The 23,066-nt window shown below is 53.9% G+C and overlaps 4 protein-coding genes across 9 annotated transcripts in view; 2 read left to right on the top strand and 2 right to left on the bottom strand.

The window, feature by feature from the left end:
- The window catches only part of LOC139673820 (zinc finger protein 420-like), a 78,033-nt gene extending 77,950 nt beyond the window's left edge, over window positions 1–83 (bottom strand). Inside the window, exon 1 of the mRNA XM_071559640.1 lies at window positions 59–83. The gene's annotated coding sequence lies outside the window, so the exon portion shown is untranslated. The remainder of the gene's footprint in view (window positions 1–58) is intronic.
- The window catches only part of LOC139673846 (class I histocompatibility antigen, F10 alpha chain-like), a 327,584-nt gene that overhangs the window by 147,304 nt on the left and 157,214 nt on the right, over window positions 1–23,066 (bottom strand). The window lies entirely within an intron of this gene.
- The window catches only part of LOC139673812 (zinc finger protein 91-like), a 311,195-nt gene that overhangs the window by 235,437 nt on the left and 52,692 nt on the right, over window positions 1–23,066 (top strand).
- LOC139673857 (class I histocompatibility antigen, F10 alpha chain-like) lies at window positions 16,458–21,535 on the top strand. 6 transcript variants are annotated; one of them, XM_071559764.1, is made up of 8 exons: window positions 16,458–16,574; window positions 18,645–18,908; window positions 19,749–20,024; window positions 20,134–20,406; window positions 20,522–20,629; window positions 20,728–20,766; window positions 20,896–20,922; window positions 21,258–21,535. In XM_071559764.1, exons 1-7 carry the CDS (start codon window positions 16,499–16,501, stop codon window positions 20,901–20,903), a joined length of 1,044 nt encoding a protein of 347 aa, XP_071415865.1. In that variant the 5' UTR covers window positions 16,458–16,498; the 3' UTR covers window positions 20,904–20,922; window positions 21,258–21,535. The 6 variants fall into 6 exon arrangements, with proteins under 6 accessions (XP_071415865.1, XP_071415863.1, XP_071415864.1 ...); XM_071559762.1 differs by having other exon boundaries at window positions 21,255–21,535; XM_071559763.1 differs by having other exon boundaries at window positions 21,192–21,535.

Here is a 23,066-nt window from a genome sequence, read left to right as displayed (position 1 = left end):
TGGGGGTCCCAGCCCCCCTTTCTACTCTCCCCCTTTCCCCCCCTGTTTTCCCGCTCACCCGAAAGTTCCTGGCGCGCAGTCGGAGCGATGGAAAGGAAGAGGAAGAGGAGGAGCGTGGGTGTCCCCTCCCCTTGTCCCGGGGGTGTTCCTGGGTTGGCAGCGCCCACTCCATTGGAAGGCGGTCCCGGCGGGGCGGCCGGAGCGGGTTTGGGAGCGGCTGTGGGTGGCGGTGTGAGAGAGAACAGGTCTACCCGCCCGCCGCCGCTACCAGGTCTACCCGTGGACGCCCAGGCTCCGGAAACCAGCGGCTGAAGCGCAAAGTCCGGCGGAGACAGCAGGTCTACCGGCTGAGCTTAGAGAACAGATCTGCCCGCCGCAGTGAAACAGGTCTACCCTCTGGACTGAGGTAGTGATCAGGTCAAACCGCCAGACTAAAAAGGCTTCCCGCCGGACTGGAAAAGTGAACAAGTCGACCCGCCAGACTAGGAGAGAGACCAGATCTACCTGCCCCACTGAGCGAACAGTATTAGCCGTGCTTAGAACAGGTCTACCCGTCGGGCTGAGAGAACAGACATCCCCGCTGGAATGTTCAAGCAAACAATGCCCTGTTCGCACCTGTATCGGTCTGGCTTCAACACCTAATTAACATCCTGATGGTGAGGCAACCACTGGACTCAAATGACTGTCGGTCAATCCCTTTATACTATAAAAGTCAAGGCTCCTTTCACAGAGGCAGGTTCTTCCAAGGTAACCCCTCCTGGGGGGTGTGTGTAGAGATTCCTCCCTTGGGTGGGGACCCCAGCTAAGGTCACTCCTGGAGGCTGAGAGCAGACATCTCCCCAGCAGCCTTGGGCTGTCTGAGCTACATCAATTGCTAATTAATAATTATTTCCTTTTTGGTAGCTTTAGTATAATTGCTTCAAGAATTGCTTGAGGACTGTGCACTGTCCTCTCTTATACCATAGTTAATGAAGTTTTAGCATTTCTATTGCCTAGTAAATAATTTTGATTAATGTCTTTGATCTCATATTTGTATTAATAAGTAATTCCTTTGTTATAAACTTTGTCTAAGCTTTCCACTCCCCACTGCCCCAGCATGCCCGCCCACTCCCCACCCTGCAGCAGCCCCAGCACCCCACAGCAGGTTGGGAGCTCAGGGAGCCAACCCTGAATCCCATTTTCTAAGTCCCCTCTGCCCAAAGACCCTCATGGGACTGTCCACCCTACCAGCCCACCCCTCCTTTTCCACCCTCCTGCTTATTCCCCCCTTTCCCATCATCTCCTCAATCCCCAAGTCACCCCCAAGATCAGTTTGGGGGTCACAGCTCACACTTTCCCTCTTCTCCCATCCCTTACACATCATCCCCCCAATGCCCAGCCACCTCCTGATCATTTTTGGGGGGGTCCCACCCTCTCCTTTTCCCTGCTCTTCTCACCTCTCCAACTTCTTTCCCACCATGGGTGGCAATGCTGTGAGGAGTCAGCTGGGCCTCAGCATCTCCAAGGGACCTGTAGCTGGGAAGGGGCTGCCAGGTCACATCTGTCACCTCCCTGACAGGCAGCAGCAGCCTTGGGCACCCAGAGGCAGCTGAGCCACCTGTGCACACACCCTGAGAGCTGCCCCAGCTGACAGTCCCTCTCAGGGGCCCTGAGGACCTCTGGGCTCTGCCAACACAAACCTGCTGGAGTTTCAGAAGGAAAAGAGGCTGGTCCTGCCCTGGGGACACAATGACCCAGAGATGAGGGCAGGGACCTGAACAGCTCTGGAGTGACCCCGAGGAGAAGGGCCTGGGCTCTGTGAGGGATGTCCTGTGGCACAGGGGTTCAGGATCAAAGTTAATAAGGACAACAGGAAATGGAGCTGCCTTGAAGGGAATGTGGCCACCCAGAAGAGGGAGCTGTCACTCCTTTGGACTCAGCCCCGGTGTCACCACATCTGCACTGGTCTGTCTGGGTGTGGGGCTCATCATTCTGGAGGAATGAGAGAGAACTTGACATGGTCCAGAGGGGATCTACCAGAGCAGAGCCTTTTTTGGTAGTGAAAAAGTAGGAAATATCCACAAAGCAAAACTTGGAATGCTTACAGTAGGGGTGAGGAAATAGAAATATAACTGAAAGGGAGCCTTGAGATGCAAGAGTTTACTCAGAAGATGTCATTAACATCCCATGGCTTTGTGTTCCTGGGAACAGCCAGAGATGGTGCAGAGACATCAGTGAGGGCACAGAAATGCTGCTGGGAGGGCTGGTGGCAAAGCAGGATGGGTGTGTGCAGCCTGCAAGGCCAGAGGAGCAGCAGGGACAGGGCAGGACAGGCTGCAGGACAGATGGCCAAGGGCTCCAGCAGGGCTGGAAGGCACAAAGGCACCCAGGCCTTTGTCCCCTGGGCTCTGGCAGGTGCCTCTGACACTGAGGTCACCAGAAGGAACTTTCTTTACAGGTTCTGGACTTTGTTTCTCCCTCAGCCCTCCCTGAGGAGGCTGGGAGGGATTGAACAGTTTTTGGACATTTGCTCTTCCCCGTCCCATCCCACTGCCCCACAAACAGCCCTGAGCCACCTCTGAGGGACAGGACCTGCTGTCCCAGGGCCTGGGGCTCAGGCCTTGGCCTTTGTGCTTCCTCCAACCAGCCCAGGGTTTTCTCAGCATTGCAGGTGCCTGCACAGAGCCTTTGTCTCCCTGCAATCAGGGCCTCCAGGGATCTGCTCTAAGGAGTCCCTGGGGAGGCTTTGTCAGTGCCTGCCCTCAGTGGGGCCCATTGATGCTTCAAGGGACTTGGAGTTTGGCTTCTGACTTCTTGAGCAGTTTTTCAAATTTTGTCTCACTACTTGAGGATCATGGACTCATCTCCAAATACACATTGGGGCTTATTAAAACACAGAAAAACAATTTCTTTCTCTGTCTGTAATTGTCTTCAAGTCTTCAAGACTTGTACTAATTGGAGTTGTTTTGTAGTTTTGCTAAGGAGGAAATTTCAAAGTGGACTGCACAAGAAATATTTTTATTAGTGAAAGGGAATGATTTATACAGAGACTTGAGCTGCAAGAGGGTCAGGGTGCAAAGGATTTGGACAGAAAAAACTTAAAACTCATTAGTAGCACTTTATACTTGACAAATCTAACAGTTATCAAGTGAATCAACACCATTTGCTACAATTTTAACAGTGACTCAATTATAGATTCACAACAACAACATTCACACCACACTCAATTCACACACAGACAGGCAGAGATGTGTGGACATATCAATATCTGTGTGTGTAAAGGTGCCCATCCACAATTCTCCTGGTTGTCAGTGAAACACTCCCATCCCATCCCTTTGTGTTTCCCAAGAGACAAGGGGGGCACCTGGAGGGGTGTGTTTGTTGAGGGGGGATCAGAATTGTCCTGGACATCAGCGACGCTCTTTGGAGTGTTGCAAACTTGAGGGTTCCCGAGCTCCGAGAGGCTCCCAGAGGTGCCCACTGAGAGGGAGGTGCTGGGGAGCTCCAGGGCCTCCCTCAGGACCTCTGTTTGTGGGGTCACAGGGTGACTGGCTTTAGTTCTCTGCTGAATTTCCATCCTCATGTCAGTAATTACTGGAGTTTCCAAAATATTTGGGAATTGTTCCACTTGTGCTACATACGACTCATGTAGGGAACATTCCAAGGCTTTCAGAGAGTGGGTCATTATCCTGTGATCCCCACCGGTTATGGTCAGGATTGTCCCCACCTTTATCATCCAGGAGCACCTGGCACAGTTAAGGGACACTTCACCACACACCTGGAAAAGTCAAGATGTACTTTTAGAAGGAATGGGGGGGAAACTTCCTGACCCAGGTAATAGGAGGCCTTTCCAGGGGGGATGTGTTACTGGATCTTTGGTCAGCAAGGCAAGTGGTGACCAGTGGTGTCCTGGGCTGCCTCCAAAGCAGCCTGGGCAGCAGGGGAGGGGGATTCTGCCCTCTCAGGTGAGACCCCACCTGCAGTGCTGCCTCCAGCTTTGGACTCCCAGCACAGCAAGGACATGGAGCTGTTGGAGCGAGTCCAGAGGAGGCACCAAGATGATCAGAGGGATGGAGCAGTTGTGCCATGAGAGATGGCTGAGAGAGCTGGGATTGTTTGGCTGGGAGAAGGGAACCTTTGGGGTGGCCTAAGTGTGGCCTTCCAGTACCTTAAAGAACAAAAAGGAAGATGGAGAGAGATTATTTACCAGGGCCTGGAGTGACAGGAAAAAGGGGAATGACTGAATTAGAAGGTTTAGATGAGGTATTAGGAAGAATATTTTCCCTCTGAGGGTGCTGGCACAGGTTTCCCAGAGAAGCTGTGGATGCCCCATCCCTGGAGTGTTCAAGGCCAGGCTGGGCAGAGCTCTTGGGCAACCCAGTCTAGTGCAAGGTGCCCCTGTTCATGTCATGGAGGTTGGATCTAGATGATCTTTGAAGGTCCTTGAAACTCAGGACACTCTATGATTCTGAGTTACTCCAGGCAACTGTGAAAGAGCCCAACATCTTGACCCAATTGGGGAAAAGGTAGTTTTCAAAAAGTGGAAATTAAAGACAGTAATCCAAAGACCCATCAGGTCCAGCCCCATAGAAAATGATATTTCTTATGCTGTGGGTGCAGAAGGCAGTAGGTGTTGGGTTGTGCCTCAGAACACTCAAGCAGATCTAATCAATGCAGCCACGAGCCAAGGCAAACACTGAGCAGAGTGAGGGGCAGTGAGTGGGGGCCTGACATGCAGAAGGAGCAGGTTGCTGGGGGAGGAACTGCCTTTCCTATGCCATGACCAGGGCACATCCCACTGCAGGAAAAGCCCCAGGCCAGCCCCAGCACATTGAAGACCACGGACACAACTCAGAGTGAATTGGTGGCACCTCTGCCAGGGAGAGCCTGAAACCCCAAATGCATCTTGGCAGCAGCAGGTCCTGCCAGTCCATGGCCAGGAGCCCTCCCTTGCCAGCCCAGCCTGGTGGGCAGCACTGCAGAGCTGCTGGTTAAGGGTGTTCTTTCTTGCTGGGCTCTGCAAAGCCACTTCTGCTACAGGACCCTCATGGGGAAGCAATTGGGCCCCAGCAACTTGGAGACAAGATATTAATCAAAACCTGCTCTTGCTGTTGCCAAACCCCTCTGAAATGATTGGGGTAATAAAACCCCCTAAAACTGCATGTTTGGTGTTAGAAAGGAAGGCATCACTTTATTCCCAGTGCTCTGTGTGTGTGTCCAACAGAAATCCTTTTACACAGACACCAATGCATCACTTTTTCACCTATTTATAAATTTTAGCAAACAAAGAAATCAATGTTCATTGGTTCTAAATGACATAATTTTATTGAACTAATTTTGAATTAACATTGAATTAATTTTTATCTTCTATTGGTTATGGATTTCTCCCTCTCTTTGCTAATTAGTCCATATTTTTAGTCTTTTTCTCCTGGTTGGGACTTTCCATCACATCTACTAAGTCCTTGTTACTCATCTTCTTTATCTACTGGTTTCTGCAAATGTCCTTATGGTCCATAAATTCTGCATTCCAGATGTCCAACATCAACAGTACATCTTTCTATCCCAGGCTTTGTTCATCAAAGCATATCAAGGTTCACTTAACAAAACTTAGAGAATTAGTACTTTTCCCAAGCTGTGTTCTCACAGTGGTAGGTTAAATTCTGCTGAGTGCTGGCTGAAAGAGATTTAAGGCCCAACACACAACTTGTCATTTATTCAAGCAGTTCATTAAAAGGCTAATTAAAACCATTGTGATATTAGAAAAAATTATATCATTTCCTACAATCTAAGCACAGACCTCAGGGTGGCAGAGGAGACTCAGGCCAAGGAGATATGGCAGGAATGTGATGGTTGTGAGGTCACTTCCACTGCAGCAGCCTGGGTGGCCCTCAGGAGACATTCTGGGCAGGGAGCATTGTGAGGTCATCCAGCACATCAGGGAACCCACACAACAGAAATTCCATCCTTGGGGAGCTGAAAGAGTGGGGCAGGTGGGAGAGCCCCCCAGGTTCTGATTCTGGGGGCAGCTCTGTCACACAACCCCACCAATCCTTGCAGGCAGGAAGGCAGCCTGGGCTCGTGGCCACCCTGCTCTGCACTGGCCCTGAAACTGGGGAAAAATCTTATCCTCATCTCCAGGCTGAACATTCCCTGTTTCCCCCAACACCCCTTGTCTTTCATCCTCTTCACATGCCAGCTCAGCCAAACCTTCCTTTCCTTAAAAAACAAAGTCCCCACATCTAATTTTTTTCTTTGCAGACTGTCCTTGCTGTGACCTCCTGGCAGTGTCTTCATGGCCCCTGTAACAGCCAGCCCTGGCCCTGCACTGACCCAGCTCTGCTGCCCCACAGATGCTGCATCAGGAAGGGAAGGTCCATGGGGAAGGGAAATGCACAGGGACTCATCCTGGAAGGGAACTCAGGAGGTTTCTGGGCCAAACCAAAGCACAGTGAGTGGGGAAATGGACACAAGGCTGGGCTGTTTGTGTGCTCTGTCATGTCAGGAGAAGATGTGGAGCTGCAGAGACACCCAGACAATGTGGATCCCTCAAGAGATGATCTCAGACTGTGGCTCCCAGGCCTCTGTCAGTCACTGGTTACTCTGGTTTGATGGTTACTGGTGGTTACACCCACCCACACCCACCAGTGTTCTGTGCACACACAGCAGTCTCACCAGTGTCTGGGCCCCCAAAGAACATAAGACCTGATGATTTGTGGCTTCCACTCCAGTGGCAGGCACTTGGATCTCCCTCCATACCCAGAGCACAGAGATCTCTTGTTCCAGGAAATTCCTGGCAATGGAGGGATTAGGAAAATGGAACAGCCAGTGGAGTCAGTTGCAGGGCATGGCCAGGGAAAGGCACTGACCAGTCACCTCTTTAAACATGTTCAGCTTCTTTCATCCATTTTTTGCTCTATTTTCTCATGCCTGTTCCTCCACAAATCACTTTGGTCATTTCCTGGACATCCCATGGCAAGTCTTGTACAGTCCCTAAATGGACTTTCTGACTGCCCATCCTGAGTCTCAGGACCTGACTGAGAAAACCCCCAACCTCAGCTGCAATGTCATCCTGGGTGGCTGTCACTGATCACTTGGGGAGACTTTGGAAATCTCAATTAGTTCCTTTCTAACTTTTGAGGTTTGAAAGGTTCCTCCAAAGTCATTGAAATTCATGTCCCTAAAAGGACTGTTTTTCCATTTTCATAAAGTGTTGGGAATTAGGTCACATTAAAATGCCAACATGGTGCATGTCAGTATATGCAACCCTGTGGAGAAGGAGTTGGGGATATAAGAATAAAAGACTAATAAACTGTTTGGATTGGAAGAGACCTAAACAAGACACTAGTCCAAGGACCTTTGCATTAGCCACGGACACCTTCCAGAAGTTCAGGCTGTACAAAATTCTCAAACTTGGACAGAGCAAGGGATGGAGTTTTCAGTTACTTAATAAGCTGGCCCAGGTTCCTGCCATCCTCAGCACAAAATATTTCTTCCTGACATCCAATGGAAATCTCCCCTCATTCAGTTCCAGTTCCTCTGCCTTGTTTTGCCAATACAACCCTTGGCAGAAAATGTCACTGTGTCTCTCCTGCACTAAGAGCACAACGTTTTCATGGCTAAACATCTTGGAGAGGGACCAGAAACATCCCATGGAGGGGTTTGGAGGCCTCAAGCACAAGTCCTGGACCCAGTGCTGTGGAGACTGAGGAATGAAGAGGAGACATTTGAGAGGGCTGAAGGGCAGTTAAAGGGCAAATGGGGAGGTCCAGACTGCACACAAGGAGAAAGGAATTTCCCCCCAAGGGCAGTGCTGTGGTGCAACACATCCCCCTGAAGGAGTCTGGATCAGCCCAAGGCTTTGTGTGCCAAGGCAGAGCCAGGGAGGAGGGAGAGATGTCAGTGCAGGAAGGGGCCAGCGAGGTGGGGCAGCCGGGGGATGCCGACAGCCTGCAGGGAAAGGGGCAGGGCATGGACACCATAGGACAGCCTGAGCTGGAGAGGAGACAGGGATGTGCAGAAGCTGAAAGGCCCCAAGAGAGCCAAGTTGTGCAGGCCTTTGGCCATGGCTGCTGTGTGTGCCCCTGATGGCATGAGGAGACAAGTAAGCCTTGCAGCCCTGGGGCCTCATTGCCTCCTTGTCCCTGCTCAGCAGCCTGGGAGGTGCCACCCCATCCTCCTGCCGTTGGCATTGCACATCCCACATGCCAGTGCCCCAGGAAGAGCTCAGAGCAATAAGGGAGGGAGAGGATCTCTCTTCCCAGAGGCTGGGTGGCATGGCTGTGACCTTTGGGTTAATGAAATGCTTTATACATTCCTTGGCATCAGAGTGACCTTTCTTTGCTTCTTCATATTTGTCATCATTGTCTATAATGTTCTCTTCTAACTGGAATCTGGGGAAACCTTTTCAGTTATGTCCCTGAGAGCGGCCCATTAAAACACAAAAAACTTTAAAGTTTGATTCTGACTTTTGTTTCTCAAGAGGTTCCTGCACCTTTCCTCAGGGTCTGATGTTCAGGGACTCAGCACCAAACCCCCCAGAGGGCCACTAAATGCCCTGGGCTGTAGCTGTGCTGCTGAGCTGGGCCGGGCTCCTGGCACACAGGGAGCTCCTGGCAAGCGGGCAGCGCTGCAGAGAGACAGCTCTGCCCAGGAGCAGCTCCTGTGCACAGCCCAGCAGGGCTCAGGGCACTGCCTGCACACACCGAGGGCAGAAAAGCAGGGCAGAGAGAGGTTACACACAGTCTGGGCTGTGAGGAAAGTTGAGAGGAAGATCCACAGAAGAGGAATCTTTGCAGGCTCTCACACGGTAAGTCTGCATGAAGGGCAATGTATGTGCAGTCTGTGGGAAGATCTCCCAACGCTGGCACATCCCACAGCCTGGGGGGGTCTCTAATGTGGGATATCACAGTGTCTCTGGTGCTGAAGATGAGGATGTGCTGCAAAGCAGGGATTCTCTGCTGCAGCATCCCAGGGACATCCCAGCAGGGTTCCCTTCTCCCAGAGATGGCTGCAGGGTTTGAACCCTGGCTGTGCCACCCAGGCTGCCCCAAACTGTCCTGCAGAGCAGGGTCCTGCACCCCAGGGTGCTGTGCCAGGGCAGGAGCTCTGCCACCTGCCAGGGGCAGCTCTCAGTTGGCCTGGGGAGCTCCCTCAGTGCTGGGGAAGAGGCTGTGGGTGGAAAGAGCAAACCCTGACAGGGAAGGGTAGGGCAGTGCAGGTTTGTTAAGCTGTCAAGTGAGAGTTTCATAGGTGAGGATTGCTTACAGAACCAGAGCACTGCAGGATATTTTCCAGGGGATACTTCAAGGAGAAGGTGAAAGGAGGGATTTCTATCAAGCTCTCAAGCCACATACCTGGTGGTTTGTCATGCAGAGGGAACACTGAGGAGCTGCACAGGAGCTGAGAACTACCTGGCACTGTTGGTGTCTGGGAGGTGGCACAGCTGGCTCAGGGTGACACTGCCCTGAGTGCCCACCTGGTTCTGCCCTGGCTTCTCCCAGCCGGACCCTCAGTGTGCATTTCCTTTTTCCTCAACTTGCTCATGTTGCTGGGGTTGTTTCCTCCTTCTCTCAGTCAGGTTCACTGGGAATGGGAGTTCAAGCTACAGAGTCAATCACTAATCCTGTGATCCCCCTCAGGCAGGTGGGTCCCTGGGAATGAGACATTCCAATTTTCCTCTGACCTGTAGGGCTGTCAGTAGTGAATTCTGTGTGCCTGGAGAATGAGGTGTGTTTCCCAGAATCAAACCCCATTGTCAGGACACTTGGCTCTTCTCCGACATGTCCTTCCAAGCTGGGAGCTGCTCTCAAGAATGCAAATCATCTTCATAGCACAATTGTGTTATCTGAAATCCCCAGTGCAGAGGGGCAGAGATGCTGTGCCCATCCCAGGAAATGCTGTTGAGTTGGTGAGATGAGCCAGGTGTGTCCTTGAGACCTTGAGCCAGGCTGAGACATTGAGTGGTCTGTGATGGATCTCTCCGCTCTCAACAGTGTCTGGTGGAATTTCAGACAAAAATGGGAGTGTGATCACTCTCTGTCTCAGGAAGGTCCAAGTCCAGGGCAGCTGGAAGAAGGCAGAGGGACAGAGCAACTCCCCTCACTCTGCACTAAGCCACAGACATTGTCCTGTTTGGGAAGCCCTGCTCTGCTCTTCCTCATGGCAGCACAAATGCTGAGGGGTTCTGACATCCAGGAAAACTCCACAGGGAAGATTAGTTGGGTCAGAAACAAAACACCAAAAACTATGAAACAGTCTTCTGAAATCCAGATTGTTCTCACCAACTGGAAATGCCGATGCTGACAAGCAGTTTTGCTAGGAGAAGTTTCATCTGACACAGCTGAACACCAGGATGGGCCCTGCCCCCACCATGGCCATGACCCCCCTGGAGCAGAGCAGGGCTGACCCTCACACCAGTGGGCCAAGGGGCTGCTCCTCATGGGAAATGTAGTGAGCACCAAGCAGGGCTCCAGCCATGGATATGAAGCAGTTTCCTGAAATACGAAAAGTTATGGATGTGTGCAGGAGGGAGAGGGGTTTTGGGAAATAGTTTTGATTTATCTAAGAAATGTCTACCCTGACTTGCCATGGTTTAGCTCAAAGAAGCATGTTCTGACTTCTCCCTGTCTTTTTAACCGCACCCAGAGGCAGCAAATGTTGAACAGCAGCTCCATCAGCCAGTTCCTCCTCCTGCCATTGGCAGACACTCGACACCTGCAGCTCCTGCACTTGTGGCTCTTCCTGGGCATCTCCCTGGCTGCCCTCCTGGGCAACGGCCTCATCATCAGCGCCGTAGCCTGCGACCACCACCTGCACACCCCCATGCACTTCTTCCTGCTCAACCTGTCCCTCACAGACCTGGGCTCCATCTACACCATTGTCCCCAAAGCCATGCACAACTCCCTCTGGGACACCACAACCATCTCCTACATGGGATGTGCTGCACAGCTCTTTCTGTTTGCCTTTTTCATTTCAGCAGTTTTCTCTCCTCACCATCATGTGCTACGACCGCTACATTGCCATCTGCAAACCCCTGCACTACGGGACCCTCCTGGGCAGCAGAGCTTGTGCCCACATGGCAGCAGCTGCCTGGGCCAGTGGCTTTCTCTACTCTCTGCTGCACACAGCCAATACATTTTCCCTGCCCCTGTGCAAGGGCAATGCTCTGGGCCAGTTCTTCTGTGAAGTGCCCCAGATCCTCAAGCTCTGCTGCTCACACTCCTACCTCAGGGAACTTGGGCTTCTTGTGGTTAGTATCTGTTTAGGTTTTTGTTGTTTCATGTTCATAGTTTTCTCCTATGTGCAGATCTTTAGGGCTGTGCTGAGGATCCCCTCTGAGCAGGGACGTCACAAAGCCTTTTCCACGTGCCTCCCTCACCTGGCCGTGGTCTCCCTGTTTCTCAGCACTAGCATATTTGCATACCTGAAGCCTCCCGCCATCTCATTCCCATCCCTGGATCTGGCCCTTTCAGTTCTGTACTCAGTGGTGCCTCCAACACTGAACCCCCTCATCTACAGTCTGAGGAACCAGGAGCTTCAGGATGCCCTGAGGAAAATGATGACTACATGTTTTTCAGCAGCACTAACCTGCCAGTTTTCTTCTGTACAGTGTTCACAATAAAACTCATGAAAGCTCAACTTGCCTTCCGAGGTTTTTCTTGGTGGTCAATGTTTTTTTTCTTTTGCTCATAATGTTGTGCTCAATGAAATTATTTTCTTCGTCCTGTCATCTAAATCACACTCTAGTTCATTTATTTAAGTCTTCAAGTCTTTAACTAAGTAATTTTGCCAGCTTTACATTTAAACATAATAAGCACTCTTGCTGTAGCCTTGTGTGTCTGAGGAGATCATTGGAGATCATTGGACTTTTCCTTTGACAATTTCAGGGACCTACTGTACAGTTCCATGTGTGCAGAGAAGGGCAAAAGAGTCCCAGCACAGCAGCACTGCCAGGGAGCACCAGCACTGGGCCTTTGCTGACCTGCTCTCTTTCCACTTGTACACTCTCCTGCAGAGCCCCTGGGCTGGACTAAGACCTTGGTCCTCTGCCAGCTGGGACACAGACCTGCTGCATGTCCATCCTGGGCTCACAGGCAGGGACAGGCCATGGGCACTGCTGGGACACAGCTGGGCTCCACAACAGCAGTTCCATCAGGAAAGGGCTTCTCCTTAGCTCAGGACATGCAGTCTTAAGGCTTTTTGCAAAGTCACTCTCAAGAACATGCCAAGGAATAGACTCTGTAGAGGCTCCTTGTTTGCTTGTTCTCCAGGGCCTCTAAATCTGCATGTGAACCAGCAAACAGAGCCCTGTAACTGCAGGGGCTACAGCAGGAAACAGGGAAAATGATCTGGTGAGTGTTCTGTGTTACCCTCAGTGAACACACTACTGCTACCCATGACAACAATAGCAGTAATAAAAGCTGGAACTATAACAATAAACCCCACAAGAAGCACATGAGGTGCACAACACCATTGCTCTATTGCTCACCATTCAGTGTCCAATGCCCAGCCCAGCCCAGACACAGATCAGCCCTTCCTGACCAACCCTCCATTAACACCCTGAGCACAGCCCTGCATCAAAGGGAACATCCCTTGGGCCAGTTGGGCTCAGCTGTCCTGGCCCTGCTCTCTCCCAGTCCTGTGACCCTCAGGAGATCATTGGAGGTCATGATTGTACAAACTTCTCACCAATTCCAAGTCAAAACCAAAACCCAAAGCACCTTGAAAAACCTGCAGCCCTTGAAGCTTTAAGGAGCCCCTCAAGGGCCAATCCTGACAAAGCCTCCCCAGGGACTCATCTCAGCAGACCCTTGGAGGCCACGACTGCAGGGAGGCAAAGGCTCTGGGCAGCAGCTCAGGTGCTGAGCAAAGCCTGGCTTGGCTGGAGGCAACAGAAAGGCCCAGCCCTGACCCCCAGCCCAGGGAAGGCACATCCTGTCCCTCACACCTTGCTCAGGTCTCTGCCAGGGGCACTGGCATGGGGGGTGATGCTGAGGGCAGGACAAGGGGTGACAGTGCTCAGCCTTCCTGGGGCTGTGTCAGGAGGCCATGAGGCCCCAGAGCCTCAGGACAAGAGGTCTGCTCACAGCCCTTGGTGGCACAGATGATGCTGTGCCCGAGGGGACAAAGACTTGGGAACTCTTGGACTTCTGTCCCACTCTCTTGATGTCCCTCTGGGAAGGAACAAACCACCTCTCAGTGGTGGGGGACAAACCAGTGTTGGAGAATTGTCATCGGGAGGGGCTGGTCTGTGATGAGTGTCCCAGGATTCTTTCAGTCCCATGAGCCTCAAAAGTGCCTCAATGGGCTTCTTGAATCCAGGATAGTCTGCAGTGTCCATGGTCCCTTCTTGCTTTGAAAGGTTGTGCCATGTCACAATGTCCCCTTTGGTTCCAGGAGGTTCCACACTGTCCTTGCTGGAACACACCTGGTTGGATGTTGCCCCACCTGCAGAGCTGCCTACAGCTCTGGGGTCCCAGCACAGCAAGGACATGGAGCTGTTGGAGCGAGTCCAGAGGAGACCACCAAGATGATCAGAGGGATGGAGCAGCTCTGCCATGAGGGAAGGCTGAGAGAATTGGGCGTTGGAGTGACCTAATTGTGCCCTTCTAGTGCCTGAAAGGAGCCAACAAGAAAGATGGAGAGAGACTGTTTACAAGGGCCTGGAGTGACAAGACAAGGGACAATGGCTTCACACTGATAGAGGGAACGGTTAGATGGGATATCAGGAAGAAAATCTTTACTGGGAAAGAAGTGGGGCCCTGGCACAGGTTGCTCAGAGAAGTTCTGGCTGCCCCATCCCCAGAAGTTGTTCAAGGCCAGGTTCGATGATCAGCCTGGTCTAGTGGAAGATGTCCCTGCCCATGGCAGTGGATGGGAATTAGATGCTCTTCAAAGTCCTTTCCAACCCAAACTATTCTATTATTCTGTGACTTGTGGGTGACATGGTGGTCAGGGCAATCTTGGGCACAAAGAATATGAAATAATGGAATTTTTCATTCTGAGTGAAGGAAGGAAGGGGCAGCAGAACTGACAGCTTGGACTGATAGCAGGGAGACTTTGCACTGTTGAAGAGATTGATTGAAGGAGTGTCTTGGGGGTCAGCCCTGAAGCAAAAAGCATTCTCATGGCCAGGCTTTGTGATCAAAGATTTGGGAAGGGCACTACCCACGCTTGCTGCAAGCTGCTGGTGGCTAAAAAGGTCGATGCGAGATAGAAAAGTCTGGTCACAAAAGGCACAGGGGAAGGTCTCCTTTGGCCATATTGGCAAGGAAAGGTTCTGTCTGCGTTGTCTTTTCTCCTCCAGACTGACTGTGCTGCGTTCCCAAAGGAAGCAGCAGCGTCGTGAATGGTGTGTCTCCATGAATCCCGACTGGAGGCCAGAGTGGACCATTGGGGCAGGCAATATGGCCAAGGCTGAGGTGTTGTTTCAGGCAGTCCTTGTATCTCCTCTTCGGGGCTCCTCTCTTGCGGCAGCCGGTGGCGAGTTCTCCATAGAGCACAATCTTCGGGAGGCAGTGGGTGATCCTCCATCCTGGAGACGTGCCCTGCCCAGCACAGCTGCGTTCTCAGCAGCATGGCCTCCATACTGGTGACCCTGCCTGTTCAGAACAGACACATTGGTCACGTAATCAGACCAGTGGATGTTTAGGATTGAACGGAGGCAGCGCTGATGGAAGCGTTCGTGGAGCCGCAGGTGGTGGCGGTAGATGACCCAGGATTCAGACCCATAGAAAAGAGCAGACAGTTGTCTTGGTTTGAGATAAGCAACTGCCAACCCCCCCAAGCACAGAGAGAAAAGCCTCCCTCCTAACACCAGGGAAAGGGAGGAAAAGAGAGGGGAAAGGAAAAAACACTTCAGATGGCATTTATACTGAAACTACATATAATTTTACAGAAAGAAAGAGACAATTAGAAGAGAGTACAAATATTCACTCACACAAGTCTGCAACAACAAGTTCCCCACCTCAACTTCATAACGAACACACAAATTCTACTGTCCTAACTACACATTACTTAAGAACATACTTATTCCCCAGGGAGACAAACTCAAGCAGAAAGGAGAGACACAGAACAACACATTTTACTTTCCTGAGGTATCCTGTGAGCCAGTGGTGGGCCTGGTCCTCTCCATCCCCCCTGGGACAGCATCGTGTGTCCTCCCAAGAGCAGGGCTGAGAAGCGACTGCCTTAACCACTCCCACACTGGTTCCTACTTCCCTGGAGATGATGTCATAATGTGGTATGGAATACAAACTTACTGGCTAGAAGAGGTCAGCTGTTAGCTCAGCCCAGCTCAAGTCAGCTGACAGCTTCAGCCTAGTCCAAACTTCAGAGCCCAAATCTAGGCCCACCTAGGTGAACCCATAACAAAGTCCCTGGTCATTCCCTATCCCTGGCCATTCCCTGTCCCTGGACCATTCCCTATCCCTGGGCCATTCCCTATTCCCTTGCCATTCCCTGTCCTTGAACATTCCCTATCCCTGTCCATTCCCTCTCCCTGGCCATTTCCTGTCTCTGGCCATTCCCTGTCTCTGGCCATTCCCTCTCCCTGGCCATTCCCTGTCTCTAGCCATTCCCTGTCTCTGGCCATTCCCTGTCTCTGGCCATTCCCTGTCCCTGGCCATTCCCTGTCCCTGAGCCATTCCCTGTCCCTCGGCTCTGCAGGGCCAGGGGTGTCAGTGGGACCCGGGGGGTCCCTGCTCGACCCTGGCTCAGAACTGCGGCCCCGGCCAGGCCCGAGGGGCCCTGGGGGAGAACAACCCTGAGCCCCACCTGGGCCAGAGACACCCAGTTCCACCCAGTGGGGCCCAGGGCACTCCCAGCATGGGCCCAGTGGCTCCCAGTCAGCTCCAATGTGGCTCCACTCACTCCCATATGATCCCAGTCACCTCCAGCATGATCTCAGGTGCCCTCAGCATGGTCTGACCTGCCCTCAGAATGCTCCCAGTCACTCCCAGTATGATGCCAGTATGACCCTAGTCACCCTCAACGTGGTCCCAGTTTTTCCCAGTACGATCTCTGTTACCCCAGTTCTGGTCCCAGTGTATCCCAGTCCACCCCAGTCCATCCCAGCCTGTCCCGCTCCGTCCCGGTCCCTTCCCGGCACCGCCGCCCTTTCCCGATCCCGCCCCCGAACCAGCGGGTTTAAGGCCGAGTTTCACCGCAGGGCGCGGGAGTTCAGCCCAGCCCGGCCCGGGGATCCCGCAATTCGTGGCCGTGGAGGGTCCCAGGGTGTCTCGGGTGGATCCAGAGGGGTCCCAGGAGGGGTCCCAAAGGGGATCCAGGTGAATTCCCGAGAATTCCCCCGTCCCCGGCCCCCCCGCGCTCCCTCGGACACGCGCTTCCCGTCTCACAACCTGCGCCGCCGGGATCTGCCCGGAGACCGATGACGTCACAGGCGGATCGGGCTGCCATTGGCGATCAAGAAACAGCGGAGCCAATCGCGCAGCCGGAGGCGGCTCTGTGGGCGGGGCGTGGTCAGGGTCAGGGCCCGGCGGGGCCGCGGCGGAGCAGCGCGATGGCCCCAGCGCTGGGTCTGGGGCCGCTCCTGGGGCTGCTGGGGCTCCTGGGGGCCCCGGGGGGGGCGACGGAGGGTAAGTGGGACCCTCGAAGTGGGGAACTCTGGAACTGCCATTCCCGGGCACGGAGAACTTCCTGAGTCCCCATTCCTTGGGCATCGGGACCCCCCTGTACCCCATTCCTGGGCAGGAGAATTCCCCTTCCCCCCATTCCCAGGTACTGCGACCCCCCTGCACCCCCTCCCGCAGCACCGGGAACCCCAGCCCCTCCTCCCCTCCTTATCCGGCACCGGGACCCCTGAACCCCCATTCCTGAGCACGGGAAACCTCCTGAACCGCAATTCCTAGACATGCGAACCCCCTTGAACCTCCGTTCCCAGGAAGGGAACCTCCCCCAAACCCTATTCCCAGGAAATAAGCCCCCCTCAACCCCCATTCCCGGCCACGGGAAACCCCTTGAGTCCCCATTCCTGGGCACTGGGACAGCCTGCACCCCCATTTTCGGCACTGGGACCCCCCCGGATCCTCATTCCTGGGACACCTTGGACCATTTTGTCCCTCACTGGGACCACCTGAACCCCGATTTCCGAAAACGGGGACCCCCCTGCACCCCATCCCCGGCTCCAGGACCCCCCAGAACCCCTTTACTCTGAACAAATACCCCCCTGCAATCCTTTTTCCAGCTATCCTGCCTCTCCCTGATCCTCCCTTTTCCTTGACCCTGGGACCCCCTGAATCCCTATTCCTGCCCTTCCCAGCCCTCAGATCCCACTTTCCTCAACACTGGGGACCCCTGGACTGCCCTTTCCTGGGCACAGGGACCCCCTGGATCCTCTCTCTCTCCTTTCCCAGTCCCATCCCCGCCTTTTACTTGAACCTTGGACTCTTCCTGACTCTCTTGGCTCTCCCAATTCCACTTTCTTGTCCCTTGCACCTCCCAAACCTGCCAATCTCAGAGTCCTCCCAGTTCTTCACTCTCTGTTCTTCCTGCAGGGGGTCCCAGGCACTGGAACCCGCTTGGCCACAATTTCTGGGCACTGGGACCCCCCTTCACCCCCATTCCTGGGCATGAGGACTCTCTGCACCCCCCTCATCTGGCACCAGGACCCCCCTATACCCGGTTATCCTGTACCAATACCCCCTTGCACCCCCTTTCCTGGCCATCCCACCTCTTCCAGACCCTCCTTTTCCTTGATCCTAAGCCCCCCTGACCCGCACTCCAGCCTTTCCCAGCCCGAAGTCCCTCCTTTCCTCTACACCAAGGACCTCCAGGACCCCCATTCCCAGCCATGCCGGGTCTTCCTTTCTTGTGACCTCTGTTTTCTCGACACTGGGGACACCTCGACCCCATTTTCCTGGGAACAGAGACCCCTGGACTTCCCATTCCACCTCTCCCAGTCCCTGCACCCACCATTCCTTTATCCTTGGATCCCCTTGGATCCCATCTTGTTCAGCACCAGGATCCCTCTGGCCCCCCCTTATCCTGCACCAGTATCAACCTGTGGCCCTTTTCCAGCCATCCCACCTCTCCCATCCCTCCTTTTCCTTGACCCTGGCACCCCCTGAACCCCCATTCCTGGGCATGGGGACTCCCCTGCGTGTCTCATTCAGCACCCAGACCCCCATAACACTTTTTTTTGGGGACTGGGACCCCCTGCACATCCTTACTGAGCACTGGGACCCCCCTGTACCCCCTTTCCTGGGCACAGGCACCCTCCTACACCCCCCTGTGTACCAGCAAGACTCCCCTGAACTTCCATTCCCATACACTGGGACCCCCCTACACCCCCTTATCCTGCACCAATATCCTCTGCACTCCCTTTCTCCACCATTCTGGGTCTCCCCACCCTGTGACCCCCTTTCCCTGACCCTGAGGGCCCCTGGATCCCCCTTTCCTGGACACAGGAACCTCTTGGACTCCCTGTCCCACCTCTGCCAATCCCTGTACCCTCCTTTTCCTTGACTCTGGGACCCCCATGAGCCCCCAGTCCTGTGCAGTGGGACCCCCTTGCACCCCCTACCCCGGCACCGACACTCCCTGCACCAACTTCCCTGGGATCCCCAAAGCCCCTTCCTGGCTCTGTCAGCTCTCCCTTTCCTTTACCCTTGACCCCCCAGTTCCCCCAAATCTCTGTGTCCCCCCAGTTCTCCACTCCCTGCGGTTCCAGCACGTGACGGTGTCAGAGCCCAGCCCGGGGGTCCCCCAGCACTTGTCCGTGGGATTCCTGGATGGGATCCCCTTTATGCGCTATGACAGCGAGCAGGGCCAGATGGAGCCACAGACGCCGTGGATGGAGAAGGGATTTGAGCAGGGATTTTGGGATGGACAGACCAAGATCGCTGAGGTGCACCGGCGCTGGGCTGCCGACAGCCTGGAGACACTGCGGGTCCGGTACAACCAGAGCAGGGGTAAGTGGGGACAGCTGGGAATTGGAGAGTTCCATGGGGCTGGGCTGGGATCTGTGGGGCTGAGATGTGATCCATAGTGCTAGAAGAGATCTCTGGGCTGGAGGAGGATCTTTGGGTCTGGGATGGGATCTGTGGGGCTGGGATGGGATCTGTGGGGCTGGGATGGGATCTGTGGGCCTGGGGGGGATCTGTGGGACTGGGATGAGATTTGTGGGGCTGACGGACATTTTTGGGGCTGGAATGGGATCTGTTGTGCTATGAGAGATCTGTGGGCTGGAGGGGGATCTTTGGGGCTGGGGAGGATCTGTGGGTCTGAGATGGGATCTATGGGGCTGCGGTGCATCTGTGGGGCTGGGATGTATCTGTGGGGTTGGGTTGCAATCCATGGTGCTATGGGAGATCTCTGGGCTGGAGAGGGAATCTTTGGGGCTAGGGGAGATCTGTAGGGCCGGGTTGCATCTCTGGGGCTGGGATGTGTATCTGTGGGGCTGGGATGGAACCTGTGAAGCTGGGATGAATCTGTGGGCCTGGGGGACCTGAGGGGCTGGGGGGAATCTGTGGGGCTGGGATGGGATCTCTGGGGCTAGAAGCGATCTGTGGGGCTGGTCTGGGATTTGTGGGCCTAGGGGGCATCTGTGAGTCTGGAATGGGATCTGTGGGTCTGGGTTGGGACTTGTGGGGCATTTGTGGGGCTGGGGGTGATCTATGGGGCTAGGTGGAAATCCATAGGGATCCAAGGGGCTGGGATGAGGCTCTGTGGGTCTCCATCACACTCTGGATGGGGCTCTCTGGGTCTGGGACACAATTCCATGGGTCTCTGTGGGTCTGTTTGCCCCCCAGGTCTCCACACACTGCAGTGGGTTTCTGGCTGTGACCTCCTGTCCGATGGGACTTTCCAGGGATCGGACCGGTACGGCTACGACGGGCGGGATTTCCTCTCCTCCGAGCTGGGATCCAAGAACTTCGTGGCGGCCGACGTCGCTGCCCAGGTCACCAAGAGGAAAGGGGAACACGAACGGATCAAGGTGGAGCAGTGGACAAAATACCTGGGGCTCACCTGTCCAGAATGGCTCCAGATATTCATCAGATACGGGCAGGAGGCGCTGGAGCGCAAAGGTGGGGATGGAATTCCCATTGAAATGTGGGATTTGGGAATGGAGGACTTGGGAATGTGGTAATTTGCATGGGAATTCCATGGTTGGATGTCACCATTATCCCATTCCAGAGCCTCCTGATGTCCATGTCTCCGGCAAAGAGGAACACGGGATCCTGACATTGTCCTGCCACGCGTACGGATTCTACCCCGGGATCATCGGGATCAGCTGGATGAAAGGGGATGAAATCCGGGATCAGGAGATGGAGTGGGACGGGGTCGTTCCCAACAGCGACGGCACCTTCCACAGCCGGGCCAGGATCGAGGCGCTGCCGGGGGAGTGGGAGCAGTACCGGTGCCGGGTGGAGCACGCCGGGATGCCGGAGCCCGGGATCTTCGCCTGGGGTGAGGCTGGGAATGTGGAATGTGGGAAATGGGAATTTGGGAACTGGGAATTTGGGAATGTCTAGTAGTGAGATGGGGGTTTGTCTCTCTCTCCTCACACTCCCACCCTTCCCAGAGCCAGAATCCATCTGGAATTCCACCCCAGTGGTGGTCGCCCTGTCCGTCATCGCTGCCATCATCATCATCAGCCTCATGGGATTCGGTGTCTGGAAATTCCAATCCGGTAACTCACGGGATGGGGGTTGGGAAGGGGCACAGATCCACCTGACAGCATTCCAGGGATCCTGTGCCACAGGTGCTGATCCTGCTTTATTTCCATAGGGAAGAAGGAGAGGAATGGATACAACACAACGCCTATGAGTGAGTACCAGGAGTGTGTCTGGATACAAATCCAGATCCTCTCCATGTGGATCCAGTGATGGATCCCAGGATGGATCCAGGTGTGTGATCCAGGCCAGAATCTCATGGATCTTCTGTTTTCCACAGTAGATGTGTGAACCGGCGGCTCCCCTGCAGGTATGGAGTGGGATGCAGGTGGGATTCCAAAGGGGAATCAGAGCATAGTGGATGGAGCAGGATTGGGATGGGATTCCAAATCAGGGCAGGATTCCAGAGTGAGATCAGAAGGAATTCTGGAGCGGGATCAGGGCTGGATTATGGAGCAGGATCAGGCTGGCTGGATAAAGGGGGATAGAAGTGGGATTCCACAGTTGGATTGGGTGGGATGGGTGCAGCAAGATGATGATGGATTTCAGCGGAGCTCCTGCTCTCTGTGGGCTCCACAGCTGGATCGATCCCATGGGATGGGGACAGGGACATGGTGACTCTGTCCCCCACTCTCATTGCAGCAGGAATTGCCACCTGAGCAATCCAGCCCCTTCCCTCTTCCTGGGGAAGGCCAGGAGCTGCTGGCAGAGCTCATCCTGCATCTCTCACCCACCCTGGCACCACTGCACCTTTTCCTGATGGATCAACTTCTGCTTTTTCATGTTGGAAACTGTCTTGGTTTGAGGGGAAAAAACCAAAATGTTTACCCACAAGCAGGGGAGGGGCCTCCTCCACGATAATCACACCACTCTTTATCAAATGTAAGAAAAGGAATTTTAATACAAGAAGGATAACTGCTGTATATATATTTATATATATGTTTATATATTTATATATGTAAACAGACTAGTGCAACCCACTTCCCCAACACCACAAGAGAAAGAAAAAAAAACAACAACAAAACCCAGCAGGTTTTCGTCCGGGGGGAAAAGTTATACTTAAGTGTCAATGTCACAGCCTGGCTGGCTGCAGAGTGAGTTTCAGTCCCTCTCCAGCGAGACAGACAAGCAGTGAGCTTTCAGATGGACTCAGTCTCTTCCCCCTGTGTTCCCCGTCCAAGAAGCAGAAAAGCACGAGCAGCCAGAAGCAATTCCAGGGCAGGCAGCAGCAGCAACGGGGCCAGAACCAGTCAGGGGAGGCAGCAGCAGCAACGCGGCCAGAAAAGCAGTCAGGGGGGAGGCAGCAGCAGCAGCAGCAGCAACGCAGCCAGAACCAGTCAGGGGAGGCAGCAGCAGCAACGCGACCAGAACCAGTCAGGGGAGGCAGCAGCAGCAGCGCAGCCAGAACCAGTCAGGGGAGGCAGCAGCAGCGCGGCCAGAACCAGTCAGGGAAGGCAGCAGCAGCCGCGTGGCCAGAACCAGTCAGGGGGAGGCAGCAGCAGCAGCGCAGCCAGAACCAGTCAGGGGGAGGCAGCAGCAGCCGCGTGGCCAGAACCAGTCAGGGGAGGCAGCAGCAGCAGCGCAGCCAGAACCAGTCAGGGAAGGCAGCAGCAGCCGCGTGGCCAGAACCAGTCAGGGGGAGGCAGCAGCAGCAGCGCAGCCAGAACCAGTCAGGGGGAGGCAGCAGCAGCCGCGTGGCCAGAACCAGTCAGGGGAGGCAGCAGCAGCAGCGCAGCCAGAACCAGTCAGGGGAGGCAGCAGCAGCCGCGTGGCCAGAACCAGTCAGGGGAGGCAGCAGCAGCCGCGTGGCCAGAACCAGTCAGGGGAGGCAGCAGCAGCAACGTGGCCAGAAGCAGTCCGGGCACAGCGGCAGCGAGACAGCCAGGAAAGCCCCAGCAGTAACCAGCAGGGCAGCCTCCTCGGAGCCCCCACTCCTGCGTTCCGCCGAGCCAAGACTGGGAAGAATATCCAAAAAAAAAACCAAAACAGACAAACCTGCCCCCACCCAAGCGATCAACAGTTAACTGCTGCTTCTGTTAACCGCTGGCCTGGGCAGTTAAGTGGCAGGGGAGAGAATTTACATAATAATCCCAAACTACAACATAAAAACTGGAATGAAATATAAAGACATAATAAAAAGAAATTATAATAAATTTTTAAAAAATAAAAGTAATGGCATAGTTTTTCCTACTGGGATTTTGGGGTTATCCTCTTTTATCCTGTTTCCTGCTACTGGAAGAAACTGGAAAAATTCCTATTTTTCCTTTTTTTTTCCCTTTTTTTTTCTTTCAAGTTTTGGATACATGAGGGAAAAAAATAGAAGTATTTTTATCTCTATAAAAAGATGGTGCTGGGCGTTCTGGGACTGGCCCTAAACTGGGATTACCACCCAAAAACATGAAGAAAAAGGAGGGGACAAGGTTAGGAATTGGTCATAAAATGGTCCAAGTGTCC

This window comes from Pithys albifrons, chromosome 7, assembly GCF_047495875.1.
Source record: "Pithys albifrons albifrons isolate INPA30051 chromosome 7, PitAlb_v1, whole genome shotgun sequence".
Lineage (NCBI taxonomy): Eukaryota > Metazoa > Chordata > Aves > Passeriformes > Thamnophilidae > Pithys > Pithys albifrons.
Note: the sequence above shows the minus strand (reverse complement) of the source record. Positions and strands in the feature narration are given on the sequence as shown.